Source organism: Rutilus rutilus, assembly GCF_951802725.1.
Source record: "Rutilus rutilus genome assembly, chromosome: 25".
Taxonomy (NCBI): domain Eukaryota; kingdom Metazoa; phylum Chordata; class Actinopteri; order Cypriniformes; family Leuciscidae; genus Rutilus; species Rutilus rutilus.
Window position 1 is genome coordinate 6,248,974 of NC_140229.1, and position 15,903 is coordinate 6,264,876.

Below are 15,903 nucleotides of genomic sequence, written 5' to 3' on the forward strand. Positions count from 1 at the left end.
TTCCTGATCCCTTTAAAACACTCGTCAATTCACTTTATATGCTGGGAAGGCATTACTAAGTCCAACATTTCCATTCAATCACATAAAACACCACAACATTAAAATCGAATCGTAATGATGCTTAAAATTAAGCTTTGATCGGGAATAAATTACATTTTAAAATATATTCAAATAGAAATTTTAAATTGTATTAATATTTAACAATTTAATCAAATAAATGCACATTTCTCTCAAAATAAATGTAAAATCTTAGCAACCCCAACATTTTTTAACAGTAGCGTGTGGGTACATACACCTATTTAAATATGCAAATGCTTAAGAGTCTATGACTGGATTATTATTGCAGTTGTTATGTTTCTATCATGTTATATGTGTAGCAACAGTTCGTCTAACCCTAATTGAGGGAGCGTGTAGCTTTTCATTTCTTAAACAACCATGTATGAGACACATCATGGCCATATTCCAGGACGACAATGTCAAGATTCATCAGGCTCAGATTGTGAAAGAATGGTTGTGAGGATCATGAAGAATCATTTTCATATATGTGACCCTGTATCACAAAACCAGTCACATGTTCTTTTATGCCAAAAATCATTAGGATATTAAGTAAAGATCATGTTCCATGAAGATATTTAGTAAATTTCCTACAGTAAATATCTAAAACATTTATTGTTGTGAGTGAATGCAGCACAATCGCGAACATAAATGGACAAATTTAAAGGCGATTTTCTTAATGTTTAGATTTTTTTTTGCACCCTCAGATTCCAGATTTTAATAGTTGTATCTCGGCCAAATCCTAACAAACCATAGTATCAATGGAAAGCTTATTTATTCAGCTTTCAGATATGTATAAATCTCAATGTAAAGAAATTGACCCATGTGACTGGTTTTGTGGTCCAGGGTCACATATGAATTGGCAAAGAGTCCAGAGCTTAAATTCATTGAAAGTCTTTGGGATGTGCTGGAGGAGACTTTATAGAGTGCTGGACTCTTGCATTGTCAATACAAGATCTTGACCAAAAATGTATGCACCTCATAACATCACAACATTTACTTCCATCAAGAGGCGCATCAATATTAGGTGCATTTGCCTATTTAAATCCAAAAATTGGATTGGCCGGGCAGTGTGTACATGTATAATAGAACACAACAGTGGGCTTATGGGGGACGAAATCCCTTTCAGAATCTATCAAGTCATATCTCTGAGAGGATATGAGATTCAATGAGATGTTCATATTATGATGATCTGAATATAATTCTTCCTCTAAACACAGAGAAGTGTCCGAGTGGCTGGCACCATTACGAAAAAACAGCTAGCTGTTATAAAGTCTACCTGAGGAGTGAGAACTACTGGCAGGCGGTGGAAACGTGTCAGAAAGTCAACGGCTCCCTCGCAACGTTCGGCACCAATGAAGAGCTGCAGTTCATCCTCAAGATAGAGGTGGACTTCGACGAGAAGGTGTGCGAGCGAAAGGACCAGTGCAAGTGAGTGCGAACGAGCTGTTTTCTGAGGAAGAGGTGAGGTGTTTAACAGGTTTGATTCTCAACGCTGTGGATGTGTTTTTGTCGTCTCAGGTTCTGGGTGGGATATCAGTATGTGATTACTAACCAGAATCATTCACTGGAGGGCCGTTGGGAAGTGGCATATAAAGGTTGGTTTTTCATCTCACATTTATTGAAGAAAAATTCACAAGAAAAGAAGAAAACTCGCCCTCGTGTCGTTCCAAACCTTGTCTTTCCTCTGTGTATTTTTTTATGAATATCTTGGCCATGAAAGTGAATGAGTACCGGAGCTGTCAAGCTACAGAATTAACAAAAAAACACATCAATGACTAGTGCGCTCTTCTGAAGTTTTATGATAACTTTGTGCGAAGAACAGACTAATTTTTGTTGTTATTCACTGAAAACGGTCACTGTTGTTTGTGTGACTGAATTGAACTTCAGTTTGATTTGTTGAATGAATCATTCAGACTGGTTTTGTGAACTGAATCAATTGATTTATTGAAAAGATCTGACTCAAATGATCAAAACTTGTGATTTCAGTGAATAATTATTTAATTTCTAAAATCACTTAAATTGGCTTTTATTTTTATTTTTGCCATTTACTTCTTAATTTTATGTTCTTTTTTCATTTGTATCCTTTTTTCTTTATATATATATATATATGTAGTTAGTTGCAAGGAAACGTTTCTAATGTCTGATCAAGTTTTGTCATTTTTAAGTTTTTCATCAAATATTTATATTTTATATAAATATTATTACATTATTTGAAATTTGTAATAGTTTTCGGTCTAATTTAACAATACCAACACTGGTTTTGAATGACGTATAGGGTTATATAGAGTAAATTATGACAGATTTGCACCAATGCTACAATTTTCTGTCATAATCATCTGTTAACAAACAAGTATTCATTACTTCAATAAGCTCATTGTTACTGCCTTAAATTATTACATTGTTTAAATGCATTTTTTGCATAAATTATTGAATTGTTTAATACATTTTTAGCTAACTGGGATTTGTAACGTGGACTGCTTTGAAACGATACGTATTGTGAAAAGCGCTATACAGATACATTTGAATTGAATTGAATCTGTGTGTCTGTTCCTCACAGGGTCCATGCAGGTGTTTCTGCCTCCGGAGGGTCTGGCTAACTTCGGCGAGGCGAACCCTACGCAGGATAACGTGTTTTGCGCCCAGCTGCAGCGCTTTCAGATCAAGAGCATGAACGAGCGGGGCTTGCACAGCTGGCACGCGGAAAACTGCTACAAAAAATTCCCCTTCCTCTGCAAGAGAAGTACGTCCAGCGCTGTATAGACAGATGAGCCCTGTTTGATGCCATCAACTTAAATGAAGGCATTCTGGTGTTTTTTTCCCCCATGCTAGTACTAATATATAATACGCCGATTTCTTCAACAGGACAAACTTGCGTGGATATCAAAGACAATGTGGTGAATGAGGGCTATTACTTCACGCCTAAAGGGGACGACCCGTGTCTGAGCTGCACGTGTCACGACGGCGAGCCGGAGATGTGTGTGGCCGCCCTGTGTGAGCGTCCGCAGGGCTGCCAGCATTTCCGCAAGGACCCGAAAGAGTGTTGCAAGTTCACCTGCTTGGATCCCGGTACTTTCACAGTCTCAACCAATCACATTGTGAACAGTATGTCAGTTGTATGTGCTTTAATTTAGAGATTATTGGGCAGATATGTATTAAAATGAAGATAGATCTGTAAATGTGCACCGTATGTGAATTCTCAAGACATTTTTGTGACGTGAAGTTCCCTAGTCTGACCACTAGGGAGAGCTACTCTGCCTTCTTATTGTATATCTATAAACGCATGGTAGGTTTTGAATGGCAAACTACCATTATTTCATTAGACAGCTAAAATTAAGACATTTTTATAAAACCTTTAGGACATAATGTGTTTATTTCTTAGATTATTTGTGCAATGGCACTTTCTGACTTAGCATTCATTAAATTGTGGTTGAGTGAGGTGGTTGTTGCAGTATAGATATATATACTGTATATATCAGTTTAATATTACTTTTTGGTTTGTGTATGTGTAATATATATGCATTATCCATTGACAATTTCACTGATCAAATATCAGCAGATTTATATCTATCACTACAGCGTTTTTCTAGGCAGTATATACTGTTCAGTATGCAGTATATTAGTAGTCTGTTTCACACATATCTCTCAGAAATAGTCTCAGGTTGTGTCCTTGTAGAAGTGAATCTCAGTTGTGTTGTTTGTGTGTTTGTAGACGGCAGCAGTCTGTTTGACTCTATGGCCAGTGGCATGCGGCTCATTGTGAGCTGCATCTCGTCCTTCCTCATCCTCTCTCTGTTGCTCTTCATGGTGCACAGACTCAGGCAGCGGCGGCGAGAACGCATCGAAACCCTCATTGGAGGAAACCGTAAGGCCCTGTTTGATCAGCTGATCGTATGCACATCTTAAAGCGCTGTTTTTCTGAATCCTCGTCGTTTTTCACAGTGCATCATTTTAATCTGGGTCGGAGAGTCCCTGGCTTTGACTACGGGCCGGATGTCTTCGGAACGGGCCTGACGCCTTTGCACCTCTCCGATGATGGTGAAGGTGGAGCGTTCCACTTCCAGGAGCCCCCGCCCCCTTATGCTGCCTACAAATACCCAGATATCCACCACCCCGATGACCCTCCTCCTCCATATGAGGCCTCCATCAACCCAGACAGCATCCTCTACATGGACCTCGGTATGTCTTTACATCAGTGACACTGCATTTTTCATTCTTTATATAGTATTATTCATTTATCATTCATTTAAAGTCTTTATGGATCACACTGTGAGCTCTCATCCAAAACCTAGTGAGTTTCTTAGCTAGACAACTTGTTTTTAGGTGTCATATTATTACTGTACATTCTAAGATACCTAATTTTATCCAAATTCTAAAGCAGCATCACATGCATTGTGCAGTGTATATTTAAATATAGCTTTATTTCAATTATCAAAAATTATTTTTAATAGTTTGTTCACACTTGTAAAAAAAAAAACATTTAGTCCTGGCCCGCTTAACGTTCACATTGGCATTTTTAACACCGAGCCTAAAGATGCCAAACCTAAAGGCATTGGGATATGTTCACAACCTGATTGGATGGCTTTTATGACGCATATTTCGCGATGAAACTTACTGAACATCTAAAACAATGCTGTATTCTGGGATAAATGTGCTCGTTGTATGTGCGTAGCCTACATATGATGGTATTTTGACCAGCTGAGAACTCGTGAAGAGCTTATAAAATGTGTAAAGAAGTTAAAACGGCAGCAGGAATCCCTCCGTCACACACAAACGAAGATCTGCTGTGATGAGCAACATCACCTTTTTAGGGTCACATCTTGTGACATCATGTTGCGTTCATATTTCATTCAAACCTCAACAGAGTTTGTTTGGAAGCGGATCGAGACCCATCTTTTCAGCGATCTCGCGTTCACCAGGGTTCGGACGGCAGCGTTCACGCTTATTCAAATGAACCGCACTAACACCACCAGGATTCGCTGTAATCGAACCAAACATGCCAAGTGTGAACACACCCGTAGTTAACAATAGCAACACTAGACAGCAATGCAGCTCCCCTAGGATGAGCTTTCGTTCACTTCCTGTTCTCTCCGCAGGGCGGACCGTGGTTCCGCTCGCGACTGGGCACATGAGCGGCGCAGCCAACTCTCTCCAGAGGGATTTCCCTGAGCCGGCGCTCCCCGCCCCCCCGCCGCCCCTGGAGGAGCGAGAGGACTCCATCGACAGCAGCACCTTACTGGTCTCTCCAGACACCCCCAGCGAATCAGAGGCCAGCATCACGCAGAGCTCCAGCGCAGACTGCAGCAGCGGCCCCTCGCTGAGCACCATGGTGTAGGTCACAGGGTACGTGTCCAGACTGATCGCTCTACTAAATCAAGGAGGCTGTAGGACTGTTCAGAGCAGAGACTTCAGACGTGAAAGAAAAGACGCTTGTTTCGGGTTTTTATTCTGCGTTTTTTCAGCTTGAGTCACATGTAAATACTTCCATCGGCCATCGATTGAGTGGCTTGATGTTGGGGAGGGCCGATAGAGCACCTCTCTCTGAGGTTTACACTGGCATGTGTCGGTCACCACACTTTGAGCGAATGAACCGGTTGATGAAAAGACATTTTAGGCCATAGTGGTGTAATTCAGTCAACCTGACGTTCTCTCACTGGAATCATGTCCTGCACACTGACTCTTTCCTGGCACAAAGAAGCTTTTTTTTTTCTTTCTTTTTTTCTTGATTCATTACTGCTCTGTCCAAACTGACCCTAAAGAAACCTTTCTTGTGTGGTCGTCCGTCGGCGTTCCTAATCTACGGGAAGGATCCGTTTGGATGCGAGCAATACCATGTTCTTATCTGGATTTCTGTGATGTCTGTTTTTTACGTTTCTGTTTGTCGGATCAGTAGCACAAACTCAAAATTAAGAAAAAAAAAAGTTTGATTCTTTTAGATCAAGGTACGAGTTTGTTTCAGCCACTTTTAAGGATCCGCAAAAGCTGTCAAAAATGACCAGTTTTTACCCAAACCCGAAAAGAAAATAAGAAAATATATTTTGCATAGAAGCTAATTGAACCATTTATTTTTCAGTGGCCGACAATTTTTTAAAGAAATCTTATTCCCATTACTGTAATGCTGAAAAAAAATTGTGCATATTAAATTAAAAAATATATATAGTACTCTACAGTTTTAAGTATTGGTCATGGTGGTATTTGTGGTAATTTCTTTAATTATTTTAGCTAAATTAGATTTTTTTTTTCTACGAGACGCTCGTAGAAATAGATTTTTTTTTTTTTTTTTTTTTTGGGCATTACAGTTTTAACAACTTTAGATCCCAAAAGTTTGGCGCTAATTTACATTTTGAATTTAGAATGTAACCGTTAAAAAAAAAAAGCTGAACATTTACCTAAGTAATAAATATTCTCACTCATTTTTGCCTCTCAAGCTGATCTCAAAGTGTGCTGAAACAAATCATGATTTTTTAAATGGATACTTAGTAAGATCCTGAGTTTTGACTTGCCTACGATGAATTTGAGTTTTGTTTTCATGATCGGTCTGTGTGTGTGTGTGTGTGTGTGTGTGTGTGTGTGTGTTCATTTTCAGCATCTGTAAGCTAAGTGCTCTCCTCTCAATGTTGTTTCAATGTAAATCACAAAGAAGTAAACCGTTTGTTACTTAACACAAAGTAAATGTGAGCGTATATTTGCACACATGAGCGCATAAATGTACATGTATGTAACAGCAAAACTTCTTTCTTGTTTCTTTTTGTTTCAGTCATTTAACAATTAACAGACTACTTAATTGCCATTTGGACATTTCCAGTGAATGAAATATGTATTTAATGAAGTGCATAAGTTATGAACATGAAGGATAGATTTAGATTTTGTCTGCATTGTTGCTGACTGAAATGAACACTGCTTTCGCAAAGTTTGTTATTCTGATTCCTGGATTTTGTAAATGGGAACATCCCCTTTTTTTTTTTTTTTTTTTTTTTGGACTGGAAATGCAACAAAAAGCCCAAACTAAATGGCAATCAGGCATTTCACACAAAGATGTTTTTGCACATCAAAAGCACACGGCCCTGCTGTGTTGGGCTGAATGAAATACAAAGACAAATTAATGTGGCACACAGATCCCTTTTTCTTCAAGATCCATCACCAGCACCAAAATAACTGAGTATGTGACATCATGAAGACGTTTCTATCATCCAGGTAAATGTTCTTTCACTGTATAGTCTTTGTTTTGCATTTAATTTCAGGGTTTCATCAGCACAGACAATCCTGTGAACATTAGTTTGCTTTTTATTTTGTGTGTGCTTGTTAAATGTATAAGTGTGTGGATTGGTCGTGTGTAATGTAAAAGTTGGCATGAATGTTTTACAGACCTACGGTTGCATGTTTAACTCTTTTGCGCATGCAGAGAGGACGTCTCTTCTGCTGTTGTACTCTTCATTTCTGCTATGCTTACAGACGCTCGTCTGCAAACTGAGGTTCGAGACACATCTGATTACTCTTTTCCCACGTACCATTTGCAAACTTTTTTTAAATTAAAAAGTAGAGTTTCTTTTAGATAGACTTTGTGGTGCAACAATGGAAAAAAGCATCAGGACATATTTTATGTAGAATGCAACAGTTGGTAAAATTGTCGATTCTTGAATTTTTTTTCTTTTTTATGTCATGTACTGCTTCTTTTTTTTTCTTTTCTTTTTTTGTCAGAGGGCTTTTTTTTCTCTGAAGTAGATGTACATCTAATCAAATGCCAAATAAATTGTACCATGAAGGATAGCTGTGTTTGGGTTCCTTTTGTTAAATGACGACAATTTTCTTTCTGCATAATTGGGAGTTTAAAGGGGCTTGATGTACGAACTTTCAAGTATTAAAGGTAGGTTAGGCAATTTGGTTAAACTGGTTGAAACCCTCTTCACTGATAGCAATCAATAATAGAAGTGATCTAAATATTAAAACATGTACATATATCTTCTGTGGAAGTCAGGACCAAAAAATGTACGTCCAATCATTGCATTCTGTCCTCTGACTCAGACAGGATTATGCATTTCTACTTCAATACTGTCAATTCTGAAATGAACCTGCATCAGTCAGGTGGTACAACTAGAGCTCTGTAAGTTGATTACGATCATTATTATTTTAATGTTAAGTGCTTTGAGAGATGAGTAGTTTAATACTGTCTCTCGTCTTGTGACGGTTTGAAGACTGCTGTACGCGTTCATGTGTTTTGAAGGAGTCGTGTCTTTGGAGACGCTCTGAAAGGAGGGTGGGATCTCATGCTTTCAAAGCTAGCTCGCTATTGCTAGCCTCTCCACAATTGCCTACCATACCTTTAATCACTTTTATTGCCAATGTGTGAATGGCTTGTGACGAAACTTTAAAGGGGCGGTATAATGCTCTTTTCACAAGATGTAAAATAAGTCTCTGTGAGTGTGTGTTAAGTTTTAGCTCAAAAGACCCCACATATATTTTTATATAGCATTGTCACTTTTGGGTGAGCAAAAACGCACCGTTTTGTGTCTGTTCCTTTAAATGCAAATGAGCTGCTGCTCCTGGTACAGAGGGCGGAGCTTCATTGATTAGCATATTCTGTCTTGATAATCTATAAATCGTGTTCCGGGGGCGGGGTTTATGTAAATTCTGGGGTTGGTGATGTCACTAACCCGGGAGGAATGTGTAGTCCCTACCAGCCGTTTGTTGTAGTCCTTGAAAAGGAATTTCTTTAAAAGCAAATATCTCCCTTTGCTTTGAACTTTGAGCGTTGTAACTTTGTAGATGTTTGTTTATGCTCAAACAGCAACATTACACACTAACTAAAGTTAGAAAAGTGAAATCATAATCAACCACCCCTTTAAAAAACGAGACCTTGCCCGATTTAGCTTGTCTGTGAAGGATTCGGGACGTTTTTGCCGGGAAAATCCAAAGGATGTGACATTGAAGCACGCTCCCTAGAGCCTCTCTTCCGTTCAATGACACGTGAAATAAATTAGACTACTTATACAATGTTCAGGATAATGCTGAAAGAACTATTCTGTATTGTTATGTCAATCTGTCATGCAGAGAAAAGGGATTCATTGAAATTATATTTACCTTTCACTTTCTTAACTTCTGTTTTCTCACCGCTCATCATTATTCTGTTTATTTTGTAATTGAGAGGAAAGTGTGCAGGACATATTGATATATTCATCGTAACATTGCTGGCGGATGTTCATTAACAGTATATCACTGCAACGGTATTTTCAGCTTCTTTTTACTTCTGAGCTAAGAAGGAAAAAACACTTTGACGTGAGTATCGGGGTCCTTCGATCATGTTTCGCTCTCTTTATTCGTTGTGAGAGCACAATTTCTGAATTCTATATAATAGCCCCTTTAAGATCTCATAACGTGTGTTATTTGATTCTTTTGTGTGATGACTTTAATCCAGAACGAGTCCTCTGAACATTTTAAAGCCTTCTCTGAGATTTCCCTGTCCGTCCTGGAAATCGATCGCTCTTAAATGTCATGTGAGTCAACGGGGGGATCCCAAATGTAAGGAAATACTCAGTTCCCTGATGTAAAAGTTGGTCCACAAGCTGCCTGGGAATTCTCCTCCTCCAGAGATTAGACATCAGTGACATAGTTGTGACATTCCCAAATAAAGGATTTACTGTGATGTCTCATAAGAACTATATACAGTGGCCCCCAGAAGTATTTAGACTCTTTAAGATGTCTAAATGTCATTACATTCAATAAAAAATATCAATTTGCTAAATTGTCATTTTAATCAATTTTAAGTTGTAACTGAATACAATTTAGAATATATATTAAAATGTCTTGTATATTATATTTTAAGTTATAACTGAAATATTATACCTGCAAAGCTGAATTTTTTAGCAGCCATTACTCCAGTCTTCAGTATCAATTGTCAAGTATCAATTTTTGTGGAAACCAATTTTTTTTTCCAGGATTAAACAGCATTTATTTGAAATAGATTTTTTTTTGGTAACATTACATGTCTTTACTGTAACTTTTGATCAATTTAATGTGTCCTTGTTGAATAAAAGTATGTTTCTTGAAAAAAAAGTGTGTGACTTAAAATGTTCATATACTTTTTGGGGTCACAGTAAAACCGTGGTAAAACTTTCTATTTGCATTATTTAAAACTTCACTGCTTTGTTCGATGCATATGGTCAGTGTTCACTTCTCTGGTTCCTCGTTCAACAAGTGTTATTTGTTTGAGACTGTGGACGAGCGCAGTGGCAGCGACACGCTCAAATGAGCACGGTCAGAAAAAAACCCTGACATCCTACCTCCATCCAAGAAGATCACTATTTAAACCCCCGTTTTCTGTGCCTTTTCTATTTTGGGGGGTGAAAGACCGGTGGGAACATATTTATTCATTTTAAGCGCATGATGTTACTTCTGATGCTGTTGTCTGTGGCTTTATTGGCACACAGTGATGACGGTGAGTGACAGGAGATTCAATGATACATTTCCTTTCTGGTGCTGTTCCTAAGTTGCTATATTGCCATTTTACTTTTAAGGGATTTAGTTGAAGTGATTTTATAAACTTTGATAAAGATTTGAACTGTTTTTCCCTCAGACTTCTGCTATGATGAAGAGCACTGTGGTGAGTTTTTTGAGCTGTATGTGTTTTAAGAAGGACAAAAAGTGCTCATTTAGTCAATACTAGTATTGTCATGACATGAAACAAGATGTAATTGTTCTTGGTAGATCCATATGCTTGGGGAGACAACTACCCCTCTTGCCATCCTCTTCTGGAGAGCCATCACTCTCCGATCAACCTAGACCATCAGCTGATGAAGAACGATTCTTTGGACTCGCTGCACCTGGAGGGTTTTAATTTGACTCATAAAGGCCAATGGTGGCTGACAAACCAGGGTCACTCTGGTAAGTGATTCTATAGATTGCCTGTGTGCCCGTCCACTCTTTCAGCTGGTTTTGGAAGTATTCTTGACCAAAAATGTATGCACTTCTTGAAATAACATCATAACATTTACTTCCATCAGGGGGTGCATTTTTGGTCAAGATCTTGTATTGACAATGCAAGAGTCCAGCACTGTGTAAAGTCTCCTCCAGCACATCCCAAAGACTTCCAATGAATTTAAGCTCTGGACTCGATTTATGTGTGAAAATGATTCTTCATGCTCCTCACAACCATTCTTTCATTTGCTCTCAACAACTCGCTGATTAGTCAAATGTTTTGTAGAGCATTATGGGTAATGTAGTTTTCACAAATTCAGATGTTAATCATGATTATTTTAATATTTTAAAAATGGCTTACACAAAAGCACATAACATTGATTAACAACCTCGTAACTCACAGTATGGGCTTTAAAGGATTAGACCTGTAAGTTAAAGGTATAGGCCTATGTCACTCAAAATTGAAGACCGGAAGTACATCTTTTAGTAGGGATACGGCCCTTCCGGTTAGCTTTTTACAATGGCGGAGTCCGATAGATACCGCTGGACCAAATCTCTCCGCAACCTACCTGAAGTCACATATGACGATGTGGTTCGGATGGTAAATGAAAACTCTCAAGTGGAAAAGCGTGAAAGCTGAGGTATGGCTGTCTACGTCCTGACGCAGAGCAACCCGGTGCACTACAACAACAGCGGCGGGCCGTTCGCTAGTAAGGTAAACGTTTCTATGGTAACAGCGAGTTGGGCCAATCAGCAGACGTTGCTGCTACGCTTAGGATTGTGGGTAGTGTAGTTTTTTTTTCATAAGATCGCGGATAAAACATGTTTTTCTTAAAACAAGGTTGATTTCATACGAACTTATAGCTTCTACAGGAGCAAAAACCTTCGTTTCACAACCTCATAGCTCGTCATCAGTCTACCTCGGATGGTTTAGACATTATGGCTGATAATCTAAATCCTTATCGAGAAATACTGTTGACCGGAAGTTCTGAATCCCTACTCCGCGTTCCGGAAGCAGGAAGTGTGACATAGGCCTATAGCGGAGGATTTTCTTTTTCCGGGTGGATCATCAAGACTATTGGTCCTCCTAAGTGTCAATAATTCTGGTGACATGTTTACGTAAGGCCTTCGTACACGATGGTGTGCGCTCAAAACACAGGTTGGGCTTCCCACTGATGCCTCAGTCGCGAAGTTTCTACTTGACAGGTAAAGTTTGGCATGCTATTTGGAGAAATCCATTTAAAATCACTGCTAGTAAAAGTTAATGTAAGCTATGATTAGCTCGTGCATGCTCTCTCGTGCACACGTTTAATAGGCGTTCCCTCTCGGGAGCAGGTAGAGTGTTGCGCATGTGCATTTTTTCAAAAAGTGGAGAGGGTGGTTCTTTTCTAAAATTCGGGGAAATCCTCCGCTATACCTTTAAGTTAAAAATAGTTTTCATATGGAGAAAATTATTGCAGTTTTTACCTGTGGAAACTGAAAGTTGCAGTCTATTGACCTTTAGAAAGATGGTTTGGATGCTTTTATCCCAGGAATCTTCAAGGTGTAGCTACGTATTATTGGAGGGTTCCCTGTGAATGAAAGTTGTAAGTTTTAGCTCAGCTGGTTTCAGTCTGAAACGTGTCTTTGGTTGTAGTTGTGCTGGAGGTGGGTAACGGTATGCAGGTGAGTGGCGGAGGGCTTCCTGGGACTTACCGCACAATCCAGCTGCATTTCCATTGGGGAAGTGTCTCTTCGAACGGATCAGAACACACTCTGGACCACCTGAGGTTTCCTATGGAGGTTTGGGCCTTCCGTTGTCTTTATTTGAAGCAATTATGTTCATTTTACGGTTTTTTGTAACGTTTGTCCTTATGGTTTGTGCGCAGATGCACATAGTCAACATCAAATCCACACATCCGAACTTGACTTCAGCACTTGAAGACCCAACTGGACTTGCCGTGCTTGGCATCTTTGTTGATGTAAGTTGTAGTTTTATCTGAAGTAACATTACATCAATGCATAATAAGCATTATCACCACTGGTTTGTGTTTTATCTTTAATACTACGACAGGTGACATATTTGCATAATGAAAACTTCCAGTCCATCTCAAGTGCACTTCCTTTTGTTGCCTACAAAGGTTAGTTGAGACTATAAACTTTTTAAAAGTAAAAAATTTGAGTAGGCTATTTGCAGAAGTTCAAACTAAATATTTTCATTTTCTTTCTAGGACAAACAAAATCGATAAGACCATTTCCTTTGGTAAATCTGTTACCTCAGAACAACCTAACGCAGTATTACCGTTATCATGGCAGTCTCACAACGCCGCCCTGTTCACAGGTGGTGTTGTGGACCGTGTATGAAGTGCCTGTCCATATCTCATGGTCTCAGGTAAGACATTACTAAAGTCCGAAATATAATCTACGCAAATATGTAAACAAAAATGCTTCTAGATTTTTTACAATTCATAATGCAATGCTTGTATTTTCAGTCTTGCCACAAGGGTGCTATATAATGCAGAACAGAAAACAGAATTAAAGTGATAGTTCACCCAAAAATGAAAATTCTGTCATTAATTACTCACCCTCATGTCGTTCCAAACCCATAAGCCTTTCGTTCATCTTCGGAACACAAATGAAGATCTTTTTGATAAAATCTGAGAGCTTTCTGACATGAGGGTGCAGTTATTAATGACAGAATTTTGAGGGTGAACTATCCCTTAAAAGTTCAACTTAGTTATTTAACCTGTCAACATGTTCATAGCTAAGCTAAATGAATAATACATCAATGTTGCAATTTATTTTAATGATTTAATTAATCACTTCAACTTGTGAGCCCTGTTTGGGAAACCTTGCATTACCCAGTACGCAATTGCATACAAAGTTCAAGAGATTTCTAACACTTTTCTTTCTTTTGTCAGTTTGAGCAGTTTGTAAACGGGATATATTCCACGGCGGAAGAAGCTGTTGACCAGGTTCTCCTGCATGACAACTACAGACACATCCACCCAACCTACGGACGGTCCGTGTACGCTTCCAAAGACGCCAAGCTGCTCTCCAATGGAGTGTCCTCTCTTGCCATTTTTAATGTTTTAAATGTTCTTTTAATTTTTAAATATTTAGCATTTTGCTTATAGCAGAACGGCAGCATTAAACGTACTTGGACTATTCATGACACATAATACTGTGGCAAAAACAAAATTTTGATGGATTGATTCTGATTGGCTGTCAATCTTTTTGTTGTTTATCAGCTGGAAAGAAATCGTTCTGAAAGTGATCCCAATAATATAGTTTCCTTGTTGCCATGGTTACAGCCAGTGTTGGGAGTAACACATTACAAGTAACGTGAGTTACGTATTCAGATTACTTTTTTCAAGTAACGAGTAAAAACATTACTTTTAAATTTACAAGAAAATAGGAGTTATTTTTGCAAATAACACAATTCCCATTTATTGACTGAAAGCACTCCTGTCCCCATGTTGAGAGAAATCGAGAGTGCGGAGGCGTTTTGTGCGCGCTGTGTGAACATGTTGGTTATTGTAGTTCTAGACTAAAATGGTTTCCCCAACACTGGTTATAGCCGTGGTGTGGAATTCCCTATTCTCATAGACTTAAAACGATTATTAAAGGTTATATTTATTATCGTCCTTGGTGTGAACGGGCCTTAAATGTGATTCTGTTCACTGTAATTGGTCAAGTACGACTGTGCGAATTATTTCTGCATAGAAACAAATTGTAGTTTGATCACACATCTACAACAGCCCCATTGAGTTTTCCAAGCAAACTGCTATAGGATGAGTTATCCTGGTTATCTTTGGTCAGTATCACCTACTGAACTTGATCCACTCAAAGCCTTTTCCTTGGGAGAATTTCCCCAGTCATACACAAAGGGCACTTCGCAGGATTTCAAATAATACCTTACAGGAGAAAGATAAAGTTTCAGTTCACTGCATAGGCTTCACGCTCACTAGCTATAAGTGGAGCTTGTGGACTCGCCAAACTTGAATGATTGTTTTCATTGATTTTATCATTCTGTGAAAAATACAAACTTACCTCAGGAGGCAAACTATTTGATGTATAAAATAGCAGAGCTAGCAATAGTTTGACTCAAGTCCAAAGTGTTCTTTAAGTGTTGAAATAAAAATGACAGTGTTAGTGTGTTTTGTCTATTTTGACTGGCTCACAAGCGTGTTGTTGTTGTAGTGGTCATACCCTTCTCGTCCTGTTACTGACACTGGGGGCACTGCTCACTCACACAAAGAGCCCTTGTTTCTGTCCCTTTCGAGGTTACTACAGGCTTGCTAATCTGCCCAGTGAGGTCACTCCCTGGTGTTCACTGACAGTACAAAACAGTCACTATTTCAGTCTGAGCTTGTGAAGTGGACCTCATCAATGATTACTAGCCTATAAATTATTGCACTTGATAATGGTGATAACACTAGAAACTGTTATATCATTAGGCCTAACTATCGATATATTAAGAATCATGTAATGTTTAACTATGACTTGAACGTTATTGAAGAATTATACTTTTCTGCACATCCATGTTTTTTTTCTAATGTAAACTACACTGCTTTTTCATGTTTTTTCTAAAAACATTCCCTAGATATACACTACCGGTCAAAACAAAAGTTTTAGATCGGTAAGATTTTTAATGTTTTTAAAAGAAGTATTTTCTGCTCACCAAGGCTGCATTTATTTGATTTAAAAATACAAACAAAAACAGTCATATTGTGAAATATTATTACAATTTAAAATTTAAAAAGCTGTTTTCTATGTGAATATACAGTAAAGTGTCATTTATTCCTGTGATCAAAGCTGAATTTGCAGCATTTTTTAAATTTTTATTTCATGATGCTATGATGAATAGAAAGTTCAAAAGAACAGCATTTATCTGAAATGGAAAGCTTTTGTAACATTAAACACCACCCTTCAAAAGTTTGGGGTCAGTAAGAATTT

The 15,903-nt window shown here is 38.4% G+C and overlaps 2 protein-coding genes across 2 annotated transcripts in view; both read left to right on the top strand.

The window, feature by feature from the left end:
• Positions 1–7,820, top strand: part of dgcr2 (DiGeorge syndrome critical region gene 2) — a 14,818-nt gene extending 6,998 nt beyond the window's left edge. The window contains exons 5-11 of the mRNA XM_084400188.1: positions 1,275–1,485; positions 1,576–1,652; positions 2,615–2,797; positions 2,920–3,123; positions 3,767–3,919; positions 3,997–4,233; positions 5,151–7,820. Of these exons, the coding sequence (XP_084256314.1) occupies positions 1,275–1,485; positions 1,576–1,652; positions 2,615–2,797; positions 2,920–3,123; positions 3,767–3,919; positions 3,997–4,233; positions 5,151–5,389 (1,304 nt within the window). The 3' untranslated portion in view covers positions 5,390–7,820. The remainder of the gene's footprint in view (positions 1–1,274; positions 1,486–1,575; positions 1,653–2,614; positions 2,798–2,919; positions 3,124–3,766; positions 3,920–3,996; positions 4,234–5,150) is intronic.
• Positions 7,821–10,434: 2,614 nt separating this feature from the next.
• On the top strand, positions 10,435–15,026 carry car15 (carbonic anhydrase 15; the record flags this gene model as incomplete). Its single annotated transcript, XM_084399974.1, has 8 exons — positions 10,435–10,486; positions 10,625–10,651; positions 10,756–10,932; positions 12,602–12,747; positions 12,834–12,926; positions 13,019–13,085; positions 13,176–13,336; positions 13,866–15,026. 8 exons carry the CDS (start codon positions 10,435–10,437, stop codon positions 14,079–14,081), a joined length of 939 nt encoding a protein of 312 aa, XP_084256100.1. The 3' UTR covers positions 14,082–15,026.
• Between the last annotated feature and the right edge of the window lie 877 nt (positions 15,027–15,903).